Genomic DNA, 20,766 nt, shown 5'->3' with positions numbered 1-20,766 from the left:
TACAGGTCAACCTGTCCTAATTAAGAAAGAATTTGCCATAAAAGAAATTAAACTGATGATACTCGCTGAAATAAATGTCAAAAGTCAAAATCTTCCACAACACTGGTGATGCATTCAAAAATCTGAGTTGTATCAAAAATTTTTAAAAAAATATTGTATATTTTTTTAAATAAAAATGTGAATTATTCCCTATAATTTTCTGAAAAATATAATATAAATTCTGCTATGTTTGTTCTTCATTTTTAAATATGAACATAATTCTAATTGTTATTCAGTAATGAATAATGATTATCGAAAAAGTGGCCTGAGTTACCCCATGTTTTGGAGTTTCTTCGGCCGCCATAAAAATAACTCAGAAACAAAGTTTTCTTCGGCCACCGTGAATGATTTTTTAAAAACCTGCAAAAGGCCCAGTATCAACAATCACAAACAAATTACAGTAAAACGATTTATGGTGAAACAGATGTGAATTCGATCGCTATACTTTTTTCCCAAAGAAGAAACTATTTTTATTTAGCCTAAGTGTACAAGCATTGTATGATATTACAATTGACATGTTGCAGTGCATAAATATTTCTAATGGTACAAAAGATAATAAATAAAAGGTATGGAAATCATCCCAATTGTATGGAGAGAAAAGGCGGTTGGAAAAGAAGCAATCTTGTAGACTGTCCTCATAATACATTGTCTTCTAAATTAGAAAATATCTGGGCCATCAATCAAGTTCTTAAATGTGTATCGTCCGTGTCAACTGATATCCGTCTATCATTGAAAATGGAAACTGTCTTTCCCCTCCCTGTCAGGATCAACATTGCCATTTATTGTTATTGTGCCTTTATTAATCACTTCTAAAGCGGCCGCGTAATGTTTTCCTGTATGTTCTTGGCATGACGGAAGTTACCTCAGAAGAGGACAACTTTTATCACAAAACTATTCCCTGAAAAACCTATTTGAATAAAATGCATCAAACTGTGTTGACCAGTTACCGGACGAACTTACATTTAGACCCCATAAACCACTGGAATGGAGAATCGAATGTTGGGGCTAGAGAACAGTTTGTTTTCTGCTGTTACCAGAGAAGACAATAGTCTGGGCTGTGAAAAAAATCGATTGACTCAACATTGTTATTTGGACTACCGAGTGTTGATAGAGCATTCTATTGTATGTGCATTTTAGTTGCTGCAATTGGTTCATCTTTTCCAGTATAGGACGCAGGAGAAAATAAGTGTTGCTATTCGTCAGTGGCCGAAGTTACCCCGTTTTATGGTGCTTTACAGATCATCTGGACCAAATTATTCCCTATCACAATTTTCCTGGTCTAAATCTGTCATCATTCGTGATTTAAAAATGATTAATTAAATGTTCTAACTTTAATCGTTAATTACACATCTAGGTTAAATAATCCATTAAATGTCTGGCTCCATGGCTAAATGGTAAGCGTGCTGGCGATGAGTTTGCATGAGGGAGACTGGTCACAGATTTGAACCCATAGAGAAAGACCTAGCAATAATTAAAAACATAGAAAAAGGGAGAATGTTGAACGAATTAGGAAGTTTATATATCTATTTAGATCAGATGTACAATAAGCAACAGAATCTTAATGAAACCACGGACAGTAAAAGTATGCTGCATGAATTAATGCTGAAATTATTAAAGTCAGTTAGTTCGAATAAATTTAGGATAAATAACACATGTAATTCTTCATACTATAATACTCCTACCATACCTACAGATATTAGGCGTACTTCCAGCAATACGGTATTGACCCCGCCCCTTTGTCAGCCCCGTCACAATTGACTCCATCCATCCTCTCCTCCCTTCCACTCCCCTGTTCCTTTCCCTCCGAGTTCACTGCCGCATCTGCAGCACAGTTACAACACCAGACTCAGAGCCAACAAAAAGGCAGCAACCAACACAACAGTAGATAACAAATAACTTTCAACTAACATGCAAGTCCTCATCTGTTTCAATTTATGTAATCCGAATTCTCTCCTTACGTTCAACTTCTTAATTCATCTTTTCCTTCTCTTACAGAAAACATTATTTCAGTATCTACTGACATTTCCTGACATGGTTTCAGCCAATAGTATTACCTACCGGTGCTAAGGGCCACTTACATTTTTTTCAACTGATGCTTCTGTCTCACTTTATGCTGACGAATTTCATCAGCGGCCTTGGACATTTTGTATTTATGACAATCACGTTTATGCTTGTGTTCAAGCCCTCATGTCGTAGGCTTTATATTATTACCACTTTGGTTTTCCACTAACATTTTAAATGAACTGTTTTAATTAGAATTTTAATGGAAGAAGTTTTAGTCTCCGACAAGATTACAGTTTAATCATTGACGGTGTTTCCATTAGCATCTTTATATATTGTATCATTTTTCACATTTTTATGTCCTGAATTTTAATAACTGGCTAAACTTTTAGCTGCCACTTTTAATATTAGTTGTACTCTTGATGATTGCTTTTAGGCTGAAGATGCCCTTAATTGAGGGCGAAACATGTCCCATTTAACTGCGAGTCTATTTATGTAACCACTACAAGTGAAAATAAAAGTATTGAATAGGTGGATTAAATTAAAACACCTTTATTGTTGTTGAAGCGCTGGTATCCCAAGGTTTACCGACGGCTGGAAGCGAAGCGGACCTACAAGAGAGGCTGCACCATGATTTGCTAGACAATGAGGAGGACCCAGGCAGTTTTGACTTCAAAGTCAATTTGGAGGAAGAAACCAATGACCGGGTAAGCATTATGTTCGCACAACTAACTGCTTTGATTCAGGCCCAGCCTGAAAAAATCAAGGCCCAGTCTAAAAACATCGAGGCCCAATCCGAAAAACTCGAGTGGAAAATTGAGGCCCAGTCTCAAGAAATAAAGGGCCAAATCAATTCTTTCGTCAAAGATCTGAAAGAAGATATTTCAAAAATTAATGATAAAATCAGCAGCCTAGAATTAGACATAAAGTAGTGATATGCACATCTTGGAAAGCAAAGTCGAGGAGAAGATTGGAGAAATTGAGAATCCAACAAACTTAAAACCGAAGTAGGCCAGAAATTTACGAAGTTTGAATCCGAGGTTAATAGAAAAATGTTATCCCTGGAGAGAAACTTTTCTACAGGCAGTAGTAAACCTGGCAGAGGGATGGACCTCCCCCCTACCGGTTGATCCCAAAGTCACCAAAGACAGCCTACCGGAATTTCATGGGAACGCTCGAGGAGTGTCCTAAAACATTTCTAAAGACATCGGAGTCGTTATTGAGTAGGACAAATATACCTACGGATATATATTTACAAATTGTCAACCAGCAACTAAAAGCGTCAACAGGGGCTTGGTGGCAGAACATTAAAGGGAGGAATTCAAGAAAGAATATGTCCAGAGATTTGACTTGGAGGCTGTCCAAACTTCAGTACAAAAAAAGTTCCTAACTGAAGCACAACCCAGTGGAATGAGAGCAGGAGCGTTCGTGATTAAAAAACTCCAGATCTTTAAGAGAGCCTGCGAAGGGGAAAATATTGACACGAGCGTCCCGTATATAATTAAACACCTACATAATAAGGTTCCATCACTCGTTAAGGTGGCACAACCAAAAACATTTGAAGAGCTTCGTCACATCGTAGCAAAATTAGACGAAGAAACAAGTTACCATGCCTCAAAAACGAAAACCTCAACAGCGGAGGAACCCCAGAAATGCTACTGATGCGGGCGGACCGGGCATCTAAAAGACCGCTGCCCGGAAAACTAGAATGGGACCATTCAAGTCGGGGCAAGGATGGTTCCGGAAGAATGAAGAAGCCCCAGAGACATTACACCTGGCCAGAAGGTGAACATATTGGTCAAATCTATAGTGATGATTAGAGCTCGGATTTCCATGCACTATCAAATCTCAAAATATGCATGCATTCATGCACTATCATATGGCAAAACATGCACAATAAACTGGAAAATATGCACTATCGAAATTCAGTTCCTTTTGAAACATGAACAAAAACTACCCTAATTTCTCCAAATTGTCTTGATTTAAGCTCATCCGTTTATTATTCAACAGATACTTAAGCACAGAAAATTATCTTTTTACATCACGAGAAGTGATAGATGCATAATTCAATGAAGACATTCGGACAAAGCGAGGTCAAATTGTACGTCTTTTGCATTTTCACGACAATACGTCTTTTATAAGCTTGACGAATTCAAAATCAGGATTTGAACGAATTAGTTTGTTCAACTTATCTCTATCTGCGGCAGCTGCTTCTCCATGCGATGATTGGCGACACATTTGAATGTCCTCAATAAGTGGTAACGATTGCTTGCTGCGATAACACAGACGTGTGACGATTGAGAGTTCCGGGTAGGACAATCCAGGATAACAACGGTAGAGGGTTCAATGAAAAACCAGAATTTGTAAGCTGCTATCCCAGTAACGCGGCGCCACAGAAGTGCGATACAAGGTTTCTTTTGTTCGTCTAACAGACGAAAAATGATCCGTCAATGATTAATGCACAATTTACGGTTCAATTCATAGCAATGTACCACTGTAAAACTGGGACACCTTATTCCTAAGAATTAGATTTCGACGAGGGGCCTTCCGACTTACGTCATTGTTTACTCAAGCAACAGATAAGAAAGTGTTTGGTTAATTGCATTATACTGTAGGACCTGTACCGTATGTAGGCTACTAACTATGGTTGTCACATAGGATGCCAGGAATACATTCTCTCCGTCTCTCAGTAATAGACATACTGTAGCCTACAACGTGAAAAATTGTCCCAAATTCTGCAAACTAACATTCAGAAAATGCACTATGATGCAAGTTAACAATATATATGCGTCAAAGTCAGAATAAAAGTCATATTATGCAATATTAAACGTCCAAATATGCGCTATTAAATCCAAAATCTTCCAAATATGCATTATGCATGAATTTTCTTCGAAAAATGCCAAAACATGCAAACATGCACGGAAAAAGAACGGTTATTTGGAATTGTTAAGCCGTAAAACGAATATTTGCAAAGTTTGAGAAGTGTAGCTAGCTTATTTAAAAACATGCATTTGCATGGAAATCCGGGCTCTAGTGATGATGAACCTAATCCACCCCACCCGGCTATTAACTTGAATAATGACAGGCCTTACATCGCTATCCTTGATACTCAAGCTTCACACTCGTTTGTGAACATGAATGTCGCATAATTATTCAATCTTGTTCATCCTGCTAAGGCAGCAACAGTCAAGGGGGCAACCCATGACCTACATTACAAGATTGAGGGTTGTACCTTTCTTCAAGCCAAGTGTTCAACTGAAGTCATAGATATACCAGTAAAGGTTGTCAAGGGTTTGATACCTGAAATAATGTTAGGACACGACTTCTTAACTAAATATAGGGTAGTGATACATTATACAGCCAATGAAATATTCTTTGGTAACAGGTTGGCATGGGTAGAAAATAAAACCTTGAGTCGGAAACTTTAGAAACCAATGTATTGGCCGAACTAAAAACAGGGCTGTTGAGGGTGGAGGAGGAGGAGAAGGAAGGCCTTCAGAAGTTGCTGTATAAGTTCCCCGAGGTCATTACTGATAGGATTGGATTTACCACAACGGTAAAACATAAAATAATTTGTAAAGATAATGCCCCAGTTAAACAAAGGCCTTGCCCACTTAACCCAGATAAATGAAAATTTGTAATAGAAAAAGTCAAGGAAATGGAAAACCAAGGATTGATTGAACCTTCAGTATCAGGATGGGCCTCTCCAATAGTACTACCTACGAAGAAAAATGGTGATTACCGACTTTGTGTAGACCTACGTCAGGTAAATAACAAGACTATTATCAGATGCCTACCCCATGCAGGATCTCCGACATCTGATAAAGCAAGTGAGTTGATACCTGAAATAATGTTAGGACACGACTTCTTAACTAAATATGGGGTAGTGATACATTATACAGCCAATGAAATATTCTTTGGTAACAGGTTGGCATGGGTAGAAAATAAAACCTTGAGTCGGAAACTTTAGAAACCAATGTATTGGCCGAACTAAAAACAGGGCTGTTGAGGGTGGAGGAGGAGGAGAAGGAAGGCCTTCAGAAGTTGCTGTATAAGTTCCCCGAGGTCATTACTGATAGGATTGGATTTACCACAACGGTAAAACATAAAATAATTTGTAAAGATAATGCCCCAGTTAAACAAAGGCCTTGCCCACTTAACCCAGATAAATGAAAATTTGTAATAGAAAAAGTCAAGGAAATGGAAAACCAAGGATTGATTGAACCTTCAGTATCAGGATGGGCCTCTCCAATAGTACTACCTACGAAGAAAAATGGTGATTACCGACTTTGTGTAGACCTACGTCAGGTAAAGAACAAGACTATTATCAGATGCCTACCCCATGCAGGATCTCCGACATCTGATAAAGCAAGTGAGTGGGGCAAAAGTCTTCAGTACACTCGATTTGAACTGTGGCCAAGTGGAAGTCAAAGAAGAGTCTTGACCGATGACTGCTTTTTCCACCCCAAGAGGACTCTATCAATTCAGTCATGTCCTTCGGTCTTAAGAATGCTCCAGCCACCTGTGCGCATCTGATGGACGAAGTCTTGTCCAGATACACAGGTGAATTTTGCCAGGTCTATCTGGACGAATTCCTCATGTACAGCAAGATGTTTCCGGACCATTTGGAACACCTAGCTCGAGTCTGAAAGAGGTTAAGGATTCCCGAACTTACCTGCCAAGTCAAGAATTGTCAGTTCGCATCAAACTCAGTTGAGTACCTAGGTCATGGATTGACGGACAAAGGCTTGGAGAGACAAACTGAGAACAATACGGCCATTGAGGAACAGGGAAGGCCTCGTACGAAATGCCAGGTACGTCAAATTTAAGGCCTCTGTGGGTGGTACAGTAGCTTTTTACCACACTTCGAAATGAAAGCTGCTCCGCTAACTATCCTCCTCAATAAAAACATACCATTTAAATGGACCCAAAGGGAAGAAACAGCCTTCCAAGAAATTAAAAGGTCCATTTGTGACACTCCAAGTCTAGCTTATCTGGATGCAAGCCAGGAGGTCTGCTTGCAGACAGATGCGAGTGACATTGGTCTTGGGGCTGTACTGTTCCACGAGAGAGAAAGAGGAGGCAAGGATATAATTGAGTATGCCAGTAGGAAACACTCTGCTCCCGAGAGAAACTACTGTACAGCCGAGAAGGAGGCACTAGTGGTTGTATGGGCAGTCGGGAAGTTTAGAGGATATCTAAAAGGAAGGAAGTTCAGACACTTTACAGACAACTCTTCACTTCAGTGGTTGAATCGAGTTTCAGGAACTAAGTCCAAACTGATGTCATGGGCCTTGATCCTTGCCGATTTTGACTTTGAAATTTGTCATGTTCCAGGCGTAGTCAACCAAGCTGCTGACAGTCTATCAAATAATCCTGAGGACGGACAGAAATCAACCACGAATTTACCAGAGAGAGAGAGATTCCTGGGCCAACTAAGAAATCTCAAACCGACCCTGTGCTGTCAGATTATGATACTTTATACCAATTCATACATCTTCATTGCAGGAAGGGATTTTTTCCCTTTTAGAAACACTGGATATGCTACTGACTGAAGATCTCGATGGTGATATTTTTGTTGAACCGCCCGATGTAAGTGTACTTACAGATGAGGGCTCCTGGTTATGAAGATGATCTTGGGCTTATTGATAATCTCAGCTTTCGACAGTTACATGTCAGTGCTGAATTGAAACTTGTAAATAATGAAAGAATCGGGATTAGTTACGATGGTGAAGGTGTGTTACCAGAGGATGAAGTACCTTTTCTGTCTACTAATGCAAGATTTTTTTTTAAACCCGATGCTACTGAAGAGCGGATAACTGATAGAGGAAAGAATAAATCAAATTACAAACCAAGATAGACCGAAGAGGCCGATTTCAATATTGGGCAACATTTTCGGAGCCTAATTAGAGCAAGTGAAAATCCATGACTGTTGTTGACATTTTTTAATTGTTTGCAGATAACCAGCTGATGGAACATTCAGTTTGAGAGACTAAAAAGTATGCAGTTTTTTTTAAATTGCACGGACCCACAAATAACTTTTGATGTAATTTGTTGCTTTATCGCCATACTTTTCATTTCTAGATACAAATTGCCCTCCAAGCATTCTTACTGGGACACGCAGGATGATATGAAGACAGTGAAAAAAGCGCAAGTATTGAGGGTGGGCTTTTACGTGCCTCTGAAAATACTGACTACTGTAGTTACTCTATAGTATGTAACTGCATCTGAAGTTATTTGATTCTTCGTTTTCTTATTTTTGATTTTATTCAATTGTTCCAGTGAGCGTTTCATTTTGACAGGCAAGGAACGGTACATGTGTACTGCAAACAAATATTTTCCACTTTGTTCAATAATTCTATTTTTGCTGTGATGTGAATAAAAACTGATATTCCATATTCTTACAATAAATAATGCTAAGATATTTCAACATCGTTATTGTACGATAACAAAAAAGAAAAAAAAACACTTTGCAACCTAAATTAGACTTACAGAACTCATTGTTAAAAAATAGGTAGTGCAAGTGCTTAGCGTTGCCATATGGGAACATCAAATATCTTATGACCTAGTGGTCCCAAAATTCTGAAACTTGTTTTTTATTCTGGTCTCAAACATGTAGCAAAACTCAGTAAATAAGTAAATCTCAGAAAAAAATTAATTCAGGCGCTAAAAGGTTAAGATGAGCTACAAGAACTTTCGACTCGAAGACGATATACTTAAGTAAACTTTCCACATGCCTGGATCTTCCCCGGTCATTGTCATTCAAAGGTCGCAGACTGCAAGGATTTGGGGAAAATACCACAATAATCCAGAAGCCGGTCATCCCGGTCAAAAGGAAACCTACTCTTCCATTCGTTGACGTTTCTTCTGGGTACACAAGCATCAGGACATCAAGAACTACGTCCAAGCCTGTGCAATCTGTGCTCGCAATAAAGCGAACAACCAGAAGGAGAGTACCAGCATGAGAGGACGCTGACTGCATCAGCCTTGGGAGGTTCTCGCCCTTGACCTTATGGAACCTACCCTAGGACATCTCGGGGAAAGACGGGAATCCTCGTCGTGACTGACCTATTCACCAGATGGGTGGAAGCATTACCATCCCTGAAGCTACATTGGGACGTATCGTACAACTCTTAAAGACGGAAGCCTTCAGTCGGTATGGGAATCCTCGGTGTCTACTCGCAGACAATAGCAGTCAGTTCACCTCGAGACAGTGGTTGCAAGCTCTGTCGGAGTAGAGAATTGAACACTGGCCTACACCGACCTATCATTCGCAAGCAAATCCCACCGAACGGAGAAGCCAGGAGCTAAAGAAGATGCTTCGGATTCACTTGGTCGTCAGAGAACATTTCAAATGAGACCAACACCTACACGAGTCCCTTCTGGCCATCAGACTGGGTTAATCGCATCACGGGTTTCTCACCTGCAGAACTTTTCTTTGGACATCCAATAAAGAGAACTGGTGACTGGAATTTTGTCCATGGACAAAGAGAGGGACCGGAGGATCCTGATACCTGACATACACGGAACCAGCGGCAGATACAACAAGTGCACCGCTAGGCCGAAAAGCATTCAAGGAGACAAGCTGAGAACAACACGCCAGAAGAAAGGGAGTTCAGACCTGGAACACCTGTTCTTCGTTGAAACCATCCCCTGAACAACAGTCTTCAGAAGTCCCAAGCTGGGATGGTTCCAAAGTGGCTCGGACCTTTCGAGGTGGATAAGAAGTTGGGGAATGGTGTGTATCTCCTGAAGACTACACCGCCGACGAAGGTGCATGCATCAGAATTGAAGGCGTTAGCTCGACCCCCTCAGGAAGTCTGAGAGAACGAGGAGTCGACGCACTCTGCGGGCCCCCAAAAGAATGCGGACTTAATGGAGGATAAATACACACCGATACCTACCTTGGAGGATAAGAGAGACGAATACATAGAATTTTCTTTTTTTGCTAGTTGCTTTACGTCGCACCAACACAGATAGGTCTTATGGTGATGACAGGACAGGAAAGGCCTAGGAATGGGAAGGAAGCGGCCGTGGCCTTAATTAAGGTACAACCCCACAATTTGCCTGGTCTGAAAATGGGAAACAACGGAAAACCATCTTCAGGGTTGCCGACAGTGGAGTTCGAACCCACTATCTCCTGGATGCGAGCTCACAGCTGTGCGCTCCTAACCGCACGGCCAACTCACCCAGTGACATAGATATAAGGACACCTAGATATAATTTAAGACCTAGAGTAAGGAATGTACAGGATAGATATTGAATGTTTCAGGGGGGGATAATTGTCGTACGTACGACATTGTAACCGGTGTAAAACCTTCAATTATGATGTTTCATATATTTTGGTTGTATTTTATTAAATGCTAAATTATCATTTGTTAAATGTTAAATACAACTAATACAGGTTTCCCTGTAAATATGTATTATAAATTTGTATAACCTGAAATACGCACTGTGTATAAGTGTAACCTCAAAATCTATATAGTCTAAAGTGGTAAAAAACTCATGTTCGTATGTTAGATTTATTCTACTATAATTTGAGGGTTCTGGAAACTTACTGTAACGTTTATTATCCAGATACATGTAGAGACATTAGGAACATTGGAGAAATTTCCATGTGCAATGGTAAACAGTAACGAAGGTACTAAATGGATCCATTACTGGATTACTCCATTCGATTAGATGGTCGATCGATGTTTCGAGTGTGTTCCATTAGAGTGTTGTAAGAACCCTTCCAGAAATCAACAATTCTAGACGGTGGATCGAACAGTATATATATCGTGCCGTCAGTCAGTGAGGCGGTGAGTTCAAGACAGTGTTATGTTATAGTGCGCAAGTCAGTGTCGTCGATATCTGTACTTGTCAGAATCGACTTCAGGGCACTCCGCTATTAATTGTTGTAGTGTCACTTGCTAGTGTGTAACTGTGTGTTGTAACTTACAGTGACAAAGAAATGTATATAAGGAAGTGAACGTGTTATCGTGTGATATTTATTTCCGCCAAATAAAATCGCATTAGAGAACGATAGATTTCGAACAGTTCGTTGCATCACTGTGGTGCCAAATGCCACTTGAATTGCTGCTGCAGACGCAGTCCGCTGCGCCACAGCCATATGCTGAATATGGTGGTCCACCTTCTTGGTGGTGTTACGGGAATGTCCGGAGCCCGGTCTTCTTGCGAACATACCTTCTCTTGACCACTGCTGCCAGCACACACGCACAGTGGAGACACTCCTAAAAAAATCATTCTGCAACAGTGCGGGAGGAAAATCCACCTTCACATAGCCCTATTATACGGCCTAGTTCAACCACATTGAGCTGGTGATACTGGCCTCTTCGTTGTCGTAAGGGCATTCTTAGCCCACTCATAGTCACTCCATCCAATCTCACAGGTAACTAATGCTCTCACACAGTACAGCCCGTATTTAAAGCAAACCTGTTGTGCAAAGTCATGGGGCCACTATTAGCACCATGCTAATGCGATTTGCAGGACATTTCAATCAATGTCATCTTTCAGATGTATAAACACACCTACCAACGTTCATCAATCTAGCACAACCACTTCTTGGTGTTTGGATTTTCTTTTTTTTTTTTTTTTTTTTTTTTTCTTTTCTTTTTTTTTTCTAGGGGCTTTACGTCACACCGACGGATATTCTTTTCTGCCTGTGTAACATTGAACTACCGACATTTTTCAAGGTAGATGGGTGAAAGTACACTGCTATTGGCCGATACAAATGCAGCATGGTGTCAGAATTTAACAGAGACATTCATAGGTTGAATTTTAATAGTTACAACAATGCTGTAGCTGGTCCATGAAAATGAGGCAGGCAATATTCATTATAGCACAGGTAGGTTAAATTCCGACCCTTCCTCTGAGGAAATGAACATGCCCATCCCCCCTCCATGCATGCACATAGTGATAGCAGGAACACAGCAGTTGTGAAGGAGTGGTCATGGAATAAAGTCACAATGCTTTCAAAGCAAAAACAGAGGAGCTAGATAAAAATTGGCTATGCCTGAGGTTGCAATGTACAACAGTGTCACAAAGGACTGCAAAATGCTTGCAGTGAACGAAGAACAATGGTTCGGCAGACCCCAATCAATGTGAAAAGTATCCTGATATTTTTTGTTAGAATAAAGTAAGTTGAACCTCCATCGTTCTTAATATCTGCGAAAAACCTCTTGGGGATTGATTGTATAAGACCAGTAATCACTTCTTCTGAGACCGATACCTACTGCATTCGACTGCAGTTTTCAGCTCGGCCACAGTCGCAAACTGCCATCCACTGTGATAAACACGTCTTGCTAGGATCCCACATAAATTCTCTATTGCTCAAACGAATTTCCGGGTGGGCCGAATAGCAGATTTCTAAGCAAACTCCAGGCCACATTATTCTCTCGCCCCAAACCGTCCTTCCCTAACACATACTAACATCCACACATCCAGGTGTCCCCTTCACTCACCAATTAAGGAACCAACCTCTCACACAATTATTCAACCATACAAACAATAACCTGACACACAATACAAAACAAATAGAGAAACGTAATCAATACGCAGTATTAGTTCAGCCTGTGGGCCCCCTTTATTTGTAATGTTACAAGTAAATGGAATTAGTGAAATCTTACTTGGAGAGCATCTCAAAGGAGAGATGTGTTCATTGTGATGTCCAGGAACCGACCATCCCGCATCAAGAAGCACATTTACTTTTATAACCTAATTAAAGATTATTACACGCCATTTTCATTTCTGAAGTAGCTACTTGTATTCCTATTGGCCAATGTAAAGTGGCACGTGATCTCCTTCCAGTCAAGAATGTTGACCATAATCCATTACCAACCGCAGCACAATAAAAGCGCAAGTAAATGTAACACGTGAAGAAAACAATCAGTGTAGACCAATCGTGTTTCCTCAGGAAACGAGGGGCCTAGGGCCGCTTCGTGGCTTTTAACCATCCATACCAATGGTCTTGTCTACACCCCATCCTAACCGTATACGAAACTAGTGTCCTAAGGCTGCTTCGCGACTTCTAACCTTCCAGACCAATGGTCTTGTCCACGGCAAGAATCCTAACTGATCAGACTAACGGTCTTCTCCACGGCAAGAAGCCTAACCATCCAGACCAATCGTCTTGTCTAGATTCTATCCTAACCATATATGAAACTAGAGGCCGCTTCAGGTTTCTAGCCGTCCAGACCAATGGTCTTGTCCACGGCAAGAATCCTAACCGTCCAGACCAATCGTCTTCTTTACATCCTATCCTAACCGTATATGAAACTAGGGGCCTAAGGCCGCTTCGCGTCTTCTAACCGTTCAGACTAATGGTCTTCTCCATGGCAAGAAGCCTAACCATCCAGACCAATCGTCTTGCCTAGATTCTATCCTAACCCTATACGAAACTAGTGGCCGCTTCGTGGCTTCTAACCGTCCAGACCAATGGTCTTGTCCATGGCAAGAATCCTAACCGTCCAGACCAATCGTCTTCTCTACATCCTATCCTAACCGTATATGAAACTAGGGGCCTAAGGCCGCATCGCGTCTTCTAACCGTTCAAATGGTCTTGTCTACGGCAAGAATCCTAACTGAACAGACTAATGGTCTTCTCCACGGCAAGAATCCTAACCATCCAGACCAATCGTCTTGTCTAGATTCCATCCAAACCATATACGAAACTAGAGGCCGCTTCGCAGCTTCTAACCGTCCAGACCAATGGTCTTGTCCCCGGCAAGAATCCTAACTGATCAGACTAATGGTCTTCTCCACGGCAAGAATCCTAACCATCCAGACCAATCGTCTTGTCTAGATTCTATCCTAACCATATACGAAACCAGAGGCCGCTTCGCTGCTTCTTTTTTTTTTTTTTTTTTTTTTTTTTTTTTTTTTTTGCTAGTTGTTTTACGTCGCACCGACACAGATAGGTCTTATGGCGACGATAGGGCAGGGAAGGGCTAGGAGTTGGAAGGAAGCGGCCGTGGCCTTAATTAAGGTACAGCCCCAGCATTTGCCAGGTGTGAAAATGGGAAACCACGGAAAACCATTTTCAGGGCTGCCGACAGTGGGGTTCGAACCTACTATCTCCCGAATACTGGATACTGCCTGCACTTAAGCGACTGCAGCTATCGAGCTCGGTCGCTGCTTCTAACCGTCCAGACCAATGGTCTTGTCCACGGCAAGAATCCTAACCATCCAGACCAATCGTCTTCTCTACATCCTATCATAACCGTATATGAAACTAGGGGCCTAAGGCCGCTTCGCGTCTTCTAACCGTTCAGACCAATGGTCTTGTCCACGGCAAGAATCCTAACCGTCCAGACCAATCGTCTTCTCTACATCCTATCCTAACCGTATATGAAACTAAGGTCCCAAGGCCGCTTCGCGTCTTCTAACCGTTCAGACAAAGGGTCTTGTCTACGGCAAGAATCCTAACCGTCCAGACCAATGGGCTTCTCCACGGCAAGACTCCTGACCATCTAGACCAATCGTCTTATCCAGACCCTATACTAACCGTCCGGACGGCAAGAACGGGGGAACAACCGAAGCATAGTTCCTAAGTACAGAGGTTGGTAGCACCGAGCACTGCTGCAGAACATCCTTTCCAAGAAGGCCACGAGCGAGTAAACAAACGACAGTCGTTACGCGTCTGTGTGAATGGGTTCCACAGGCTGAGCTAATTATCAATACCCTAAATTTATAATACCAATATAAATGGTGTGTTATTAGAAAATATAAATTTTCCAAGCTAAATCGTTCCTGGTTGCAAGCGTTTCGCCCCTGTGTGCTAAGTTGGGCTCATCAGTTGGTACATAGCACACCCACCAAGATGCATGGCTAGTGCATACCGTGGCGGCCACTGCGTAGGCTACTTGGAGCCACTGGCAGTGCCAATGCACTATGAGAGACTTTGTCTCATTACCAAAAATTGATGCCTGCTTGGCCATCAGATGATATAGATGTTCATTAACAAAAGTTAATGAAAAGTTTCATTCACAAAGTTGAAGAAATATTATCAAAATGCTCGAAAAGTTAATGAAGACGCTATTTTGTCTATTAACATCTAAAAATGTTCATGAACATTGTTTATTAACAAAGTTAATGAAAACATCTTGGTGTGAACGCACATTGACAGTTTATAATTACTAGTTGAGAATAAACGAGGGTGCGAGTGACAGTTTATAATTACAAGATATAAAGTGCATGAAATCTAGTCTAGACGACAAAGTTTGGCAGTCGACTGAAAGAAGAACAGGTGATAATAGTTTAAAAGAAGCTCAAATCCATTTTGGTTTATGCCGGTATCTACTCGCATAAACACATCCAAAACGATTGAATTCAAGGTCAAATAAGTAACAAGCACTCAAAATAAATGACGAAATCGTCCCACTTTACTTTTTGCCACAGGATGTTAAGATAAAAGTTAATTGTACGTGAGTCGATGTACTAACCTGACAAATCACTGTTCGCACCATTCCAGACGGAGTTCAGCAGATCGGTAACATTTTTCTTATTGACAGAGTAACGCACGTCCACTGTTGCATATTTGGGAATTTTCACGTTATCCCAATCTACTTCCTGTTCACGAGATTTCGCATTACTATCCATTATAACCATCACTTACAGCTACAAACTTAACAGTTGCTCCTATGATTATTATCTGCGCACTTTTTAGTGATAGATTTGTTCTGTTCTGTTCGTGAAGTTGATTTGGGCTCGTTATTTCACCCAGACACAATACTGTATTATATTTGTACTAGGTCTACACACGCACACAATTTCAATAAAGTAGTACACCAATGCATTTGACAATGTTTTCTGAGTACGAAGTACTTGAAGATTAAGGGAAGTAGACCATGCAGCAGACTCACAATATGGGTTCAAAGCACTTCTTAGTAGTTCAGGAAAAGACGTATCACCTAGACAATTGAGAGTGAGGAAATACGTATACAAGACTAGGAGATATAGGAAAAGCACAGGGACACAAGGTATACTAATCTTCACGCTAGAGTGGCCGTCTCAGCGACTTCTACAAAACATACACACCGGGCCAACATATAAGGGACAAGCAGGAGAGTGCAGGGGAACGACGGAGGGGTGGATATACGTGAGAGTGTAGGACTTTGGACAGATGGAAAGAAATATCTGAGCAACGTATATGGGGGGATGTAGAGGGGGCAAAGTGTCAGTGAAATCGTTAACAAAAGATGAAGAGGGGCGACAGTGTGTTGATATGAAAATGTACACGCGATCGGTGGAGGGGGAGATGAGAATAAACGGTAGCTATGTGTCTTGTTTGAAGAGGAAGCGTTAGGGAGGGCGGGAGGCAAATGAGAATATGATGAAATATGTGAGTAGTGTCAATGTATTGTGGGAAAGTGGGGTTAGAGTTGTAAATTAGAGTGATCTAAGAACTGATTTAAGATACGTATGATTGTGGGAGAGGGCTTGTAGACGAGACATGCAATTGACGAGGGGAGTGGATAATTGTATTGTATTAAGTTGGAGTACAGGCAGCGGCGAGGAGAGGTGTACAATGGGCATTGAAAAAAGAGATGATTGATATCAGCATCTACAGATCCACAATGGCATAGGGGATGCGGTTGTAAGCGAAATCGAAATTTATAGAGAGGTGTAAGGGAATGATTAAAGCGAAGACGTATGATATTGATGATATGACGACGAGTGTAGGTGGCGTGTTGATACCAGAAAGTAGTAGGTAGTATGGGTTGGAGACTATGATAGAATTTGCCCTTCTGACATGCAGATGTTGTCCATGTGTCTTGCCATAATTGTCGTTGTTGTGATTTGAGGAGAGATATGAAATCTGTGGCTGGAACAGAAAATGTAGCTGGGGTTGTAGATAAGAGGGAAGCCTCTTTCGCTAAGCGATCGGCTCGTTCATTGCCTGGTATGTTCTTATGTGCAGGTATCCAAATGAGGTTTATTTGGACACCTGATTGGTGTAAATTAAAGAGGATGTGTTTGACATTATAAACATACCAGTTCAGCGTAAACTTGTTAGATTTTAGTGTTTGGAGCACGGAGAGAGAGTCAGTGAATATATTAGCAGATTGTATGGATGAATGTTTGATGTACAGTAATGTTTGTCGTATGGCAAGGAGTTCAGCCGAAAAAATAGAAAAGTGGGACGATAAGTGAAACAATTCAGCATACTGAGTCTGTTCGTAATAAAAAGCAGCGCCGACACCACAAGAATTTTTTGATCCGTCAGTATAAAAATTGGGACAGGCATTAGTGGATGAAATGCGAACTTTTTTAGAATGTAGAGGAAAAAATGAAAGCCGGTAAGGGAGCATAGCAAAAGAAGATTCTTTAGAATGAATAATAGTAGGAGTATATTGAATCACGTCGTATGCCACAGAATAGTATGGTAGCACATGACTACGAATAATAGTAGATTTAAAAGGGGAGACAGACTCGAATGCCCAAATTAAGGCAGGGGCTCGGCAAGGAGGGGTGATAGGTGTTGAGAATGATTGAGCGAGTAATTGTATTTTTGGGAGAAGGTTATTGGAGAGCACGAGAAGTCGCTTGAGGAGATACTTAGATGCTAGAAATCTGCGTCGAAGGAGAAGAGGAGGGTCACCAGTTTCAACTAATAAGGCATTAGTAGGCGTGGTAGACAACGCACCAAAACAAACTCGTAGTGCTTGGTTTTGAATTGTGTTGAGGGATTGAAGGGCAGATGGTGATGCAAGATCAATTATATGTGCGCAATAGTCGAAACGAGCACGGATGGTTGAACAGTAGACTAATTTTGCTGTAGCAGGATCAGCTCCCCACGAACGACGTGTAATGGATTTTAGGAGGTTAATAAACGTAGTACAGTTGCGTAGGTGTTGTATATGTTGGGAAAATTGTAATTTACGGTCAAGGATAATGCCAAGATATTTATGGTGCGAACGTATGGGAATTTCATAAGTATCGAACAGTAAAGGCTCGGAGTTGTAAACCCGCTTGGTAGTAAAGATTACTGCAGAGCATTTATCGGGTGATAAAGAGAACCCATGAGTGTGTAACCAAGACTGAACTTGAATGAGCAGCCGTGTTATGCATTTGCGAGCAACATCTACGTCTTTATGGGAAAAGTAGAGAACTATGTCGTCGGCATACATAAGAATTCGGGCTGATTGGAGGGCAAGTTGTTCGAGACCGGATAAATATAAAGCAAACAGTATTCCACTGAAGATATCACCTTGAGGGACGCCGACAGTAGCTTGACGAGGGGATGGCGTAGTGAGAGGAGGTTTGAAGATTAGGGTGCGAGACGTTAACAGATGATGTAGAAGAGTGATGAAAGTGGTTGGGATGCCTTTCTGTGATAACACATCCCATAACATATTCAGGGGGACGGAATCAAAGGCACCTCGTATATCGAGGAAGACAGCAATAGTGTGTTCTTTTCTAGATTTAGCTAATAAGATGTCTATTATAAGCATATTGATCGCATCCTGAGCATTTCGACCCTTACAGTAAGCATACTGATACTTGGGAAGGAGGGAATAATATTCTAAATACCAGAGAAACCTTTGGAGCAGGAGTTTAAGAAATAGTTTGCGTATATAGTGATATATTTTTGTACTCGTTGGAGAAGTAAGAAGGGTTCCGTTAATACTGCCAACTGAATGGAAATGAAATCTGAATTGAATCGATAATATGATCGATCGATATGAATTTTATTAACCTTTATTATTTTAAGCAAACAACTGTGTCACACACACAATATATAATACTATATAACATTTCCCATTGCGAAACGTGTTCCTAGCATGAATTCTATAGTTTGGCTTTGCTGTGTAAACAACAACAGTACGAGTACTTAAAGTGTACGCCAGATGTCGCACAGCGATGATAAGCTATTCTTAGTTTGTGTTTCAAAGGTTGCCAATACGAATCTCGAAGATAACCGAAGTCGACCACTTCAGCACTAGGGTGTAAATCTATCACTAAAAAGTGCGCAGATAATACAAACTACCCAGTGCCAGTATAGTAAGTACCCAAACCCAGTAGAGATGGGGAGATTCTGAACGAGTGATTCATAATGAACGAACCATTGCACTGAACGATTGAATCATGATTCAGTGAACGAAATGAACCGACTCGTTTATGAATCGAAAGCTGAATTGAGTGATGGCAGCCACAACTCGTTCCTTGGTTCCTCGTTCGTTCCGATTCATATCGCCAAATCAAAGAGAATAAGTACGCCAAATCGGGTACCCACCCGAATCAATAACATGTGAAGAACCTCTGTTACTTTTTATTTACCCTGAACTAAAAGTCCGGTTCACAAGTCAAACACTCCTAACCTAATCTTACAGGATTTTTAAAAAAATAAGAAATGATCACATCATTTCAAGTCACACACTTCACGGAACTGTAATATACACTCAAATTCCAGCTCGTTGCGAAATGTTAGGTTAAGTTTACTTCAAGGTTCCCGTTCTCGTGAACTACTGTGAACTAAAGTGTGGAACATGGAAGCCTCCCCGTTCTCGTTCTCAGACCTTAGTAAGAATCGATATTTTTTTGAAATCTTGTCATAAAGTGTATATTCAAGTGGAAGTGGAAGAGCTAACCATGATTTCCTTGTAGTATGTAGACAATACAAGACTATTAAGGTGCAATACTTAGAGTAATTTTCATCATGATGACGAAGGGAATAAATAAAGCAAGGCATAAATGCTCCAAGTGACAGATTCTTCCGAATGTGATAATATCACATATTATGTACACTATCAGACACATAACCTCAATTATTTCTTAAGCATTTTCGTAAACTGTTCCATACTTCCCCCTTTGGCGTTCGCCTTTCTGGTTCCTATGGTTACTCTGAGGAGCGGCAGTACATTAAGGGGCAACCGTACTAAAAAAAGACAAGTCACCGAACGAGTGGCTGCGCTATTTGGTTCACGTATACCTTTGCTGGCGAGATGTAGTGTTTACAGTGCACTGTGTCTTCTGGTATGGGCTATATCAAATTTGTTACTTTCATTGACCTGTCTCAGTCTCATCCTTGGCATTGACAATATGAAAGTGACTGAGGTATGAGTGATGCTAGTAATGCCATTCTTTATGCAGCCAATCCCTGTTATGAATGGTGTAAAAATATCGCTCATAGGGTCGGTTGGTGCATTCATTTCAGTGGGCTTGGCAGACTGATATGCAATAGCAACGGCTGGCTCGGTGAGGAAAGCAACGGGAAACTACCTCACTCATTTCCCTAGTACGCCTCTTCAGTGACGCCTAGGCTATTTATGACAGCTGTTGGCGGAGTTGCAGAGGATCAAACCAGCCTTCGGACTGAATAACCAACATACATACATACATACATACATACATACATACATACATACATACACACCTGTCACCTTGCAGTCGGGAGATAGTGAGTTTTAATTCCACTGTCGGCAGCCCTGCTTCCTTCCTAGCCCTTTCCTATCCCACTATCACCATAAGACCTATCTGTGTCGTTGCAACGTAAAGAAGATCGTCAACAGAAGAAAGTCAGCTGCTTTACTTCGATAGCGCATTGTCTTATTGGCGGCAATGCACTATTTAATAATAATACTAATAATTATGTTATTGGCTTTGCGTCCCACAAATTACTTTTTCCGTTTACGGAGACGCCGAGGTGCCGGAATTTTGTCCCTAGGAGTTTTTTCTTTTTTTTTTTTTTTGCGAGCCAGTAAATCTACTGACACGAGGCTGATG

General features: G+C 41.0%; 1 protein-coding gene across 4 annotated transcripts in view; it reads right to left on the bottom strand.

The window, feature by feature from the left end:
* sud1 (Prolyl 3-hydroxylase sud1) overlaps positions 1-20,766 on the bottom strand; it is a 377,821-nt gene that overhangs the window by 331,441 nt on the left and 25,614 nt on the right. Inside the window, exon 1 of one of the 4 annotated variants that reach the window (XM_067141858.2) lies at positions 15,483-16,047. The exons of 1 other annotated variant lie outside the window; for it this stretch is intronic. In XM_067141858.2, coding sequence (XP_066997959.2) covers positions 15,483-15,648 — 166 coding nt within the window. In that variant the 5' untranslated portion in view covers positions 15,649-16,047. Of the gene's footprint in view, positions 1-15,482; positions 16,048-20,766 lie in introns of those variants that run through there. 2 more of the 4 variants (XM_067141855.2, XM_067141857.2) reach the window with 2 other exon arrangements.

This window comes from Anabrus simplex, chromosome 2 (genome assembly GCF_040414725.1).
Source record: "Anabrus simplex isolate iqAnaSimp1 chromosome 2, ASM4041472v1, whole genome shotgun sequence".
Taxonomy (NCBI): Eukaryota; Metazoa; Arthropoda; class Insecta; order Orthoptera; family Tettigoniidae; genus Anabrus; species Anabrus simplex.
The sequence above is the reverse complement of the archived record's forward strand: the minus strand, read 5'-3'. Positions and strand labels throughout refer to the sequence as shown.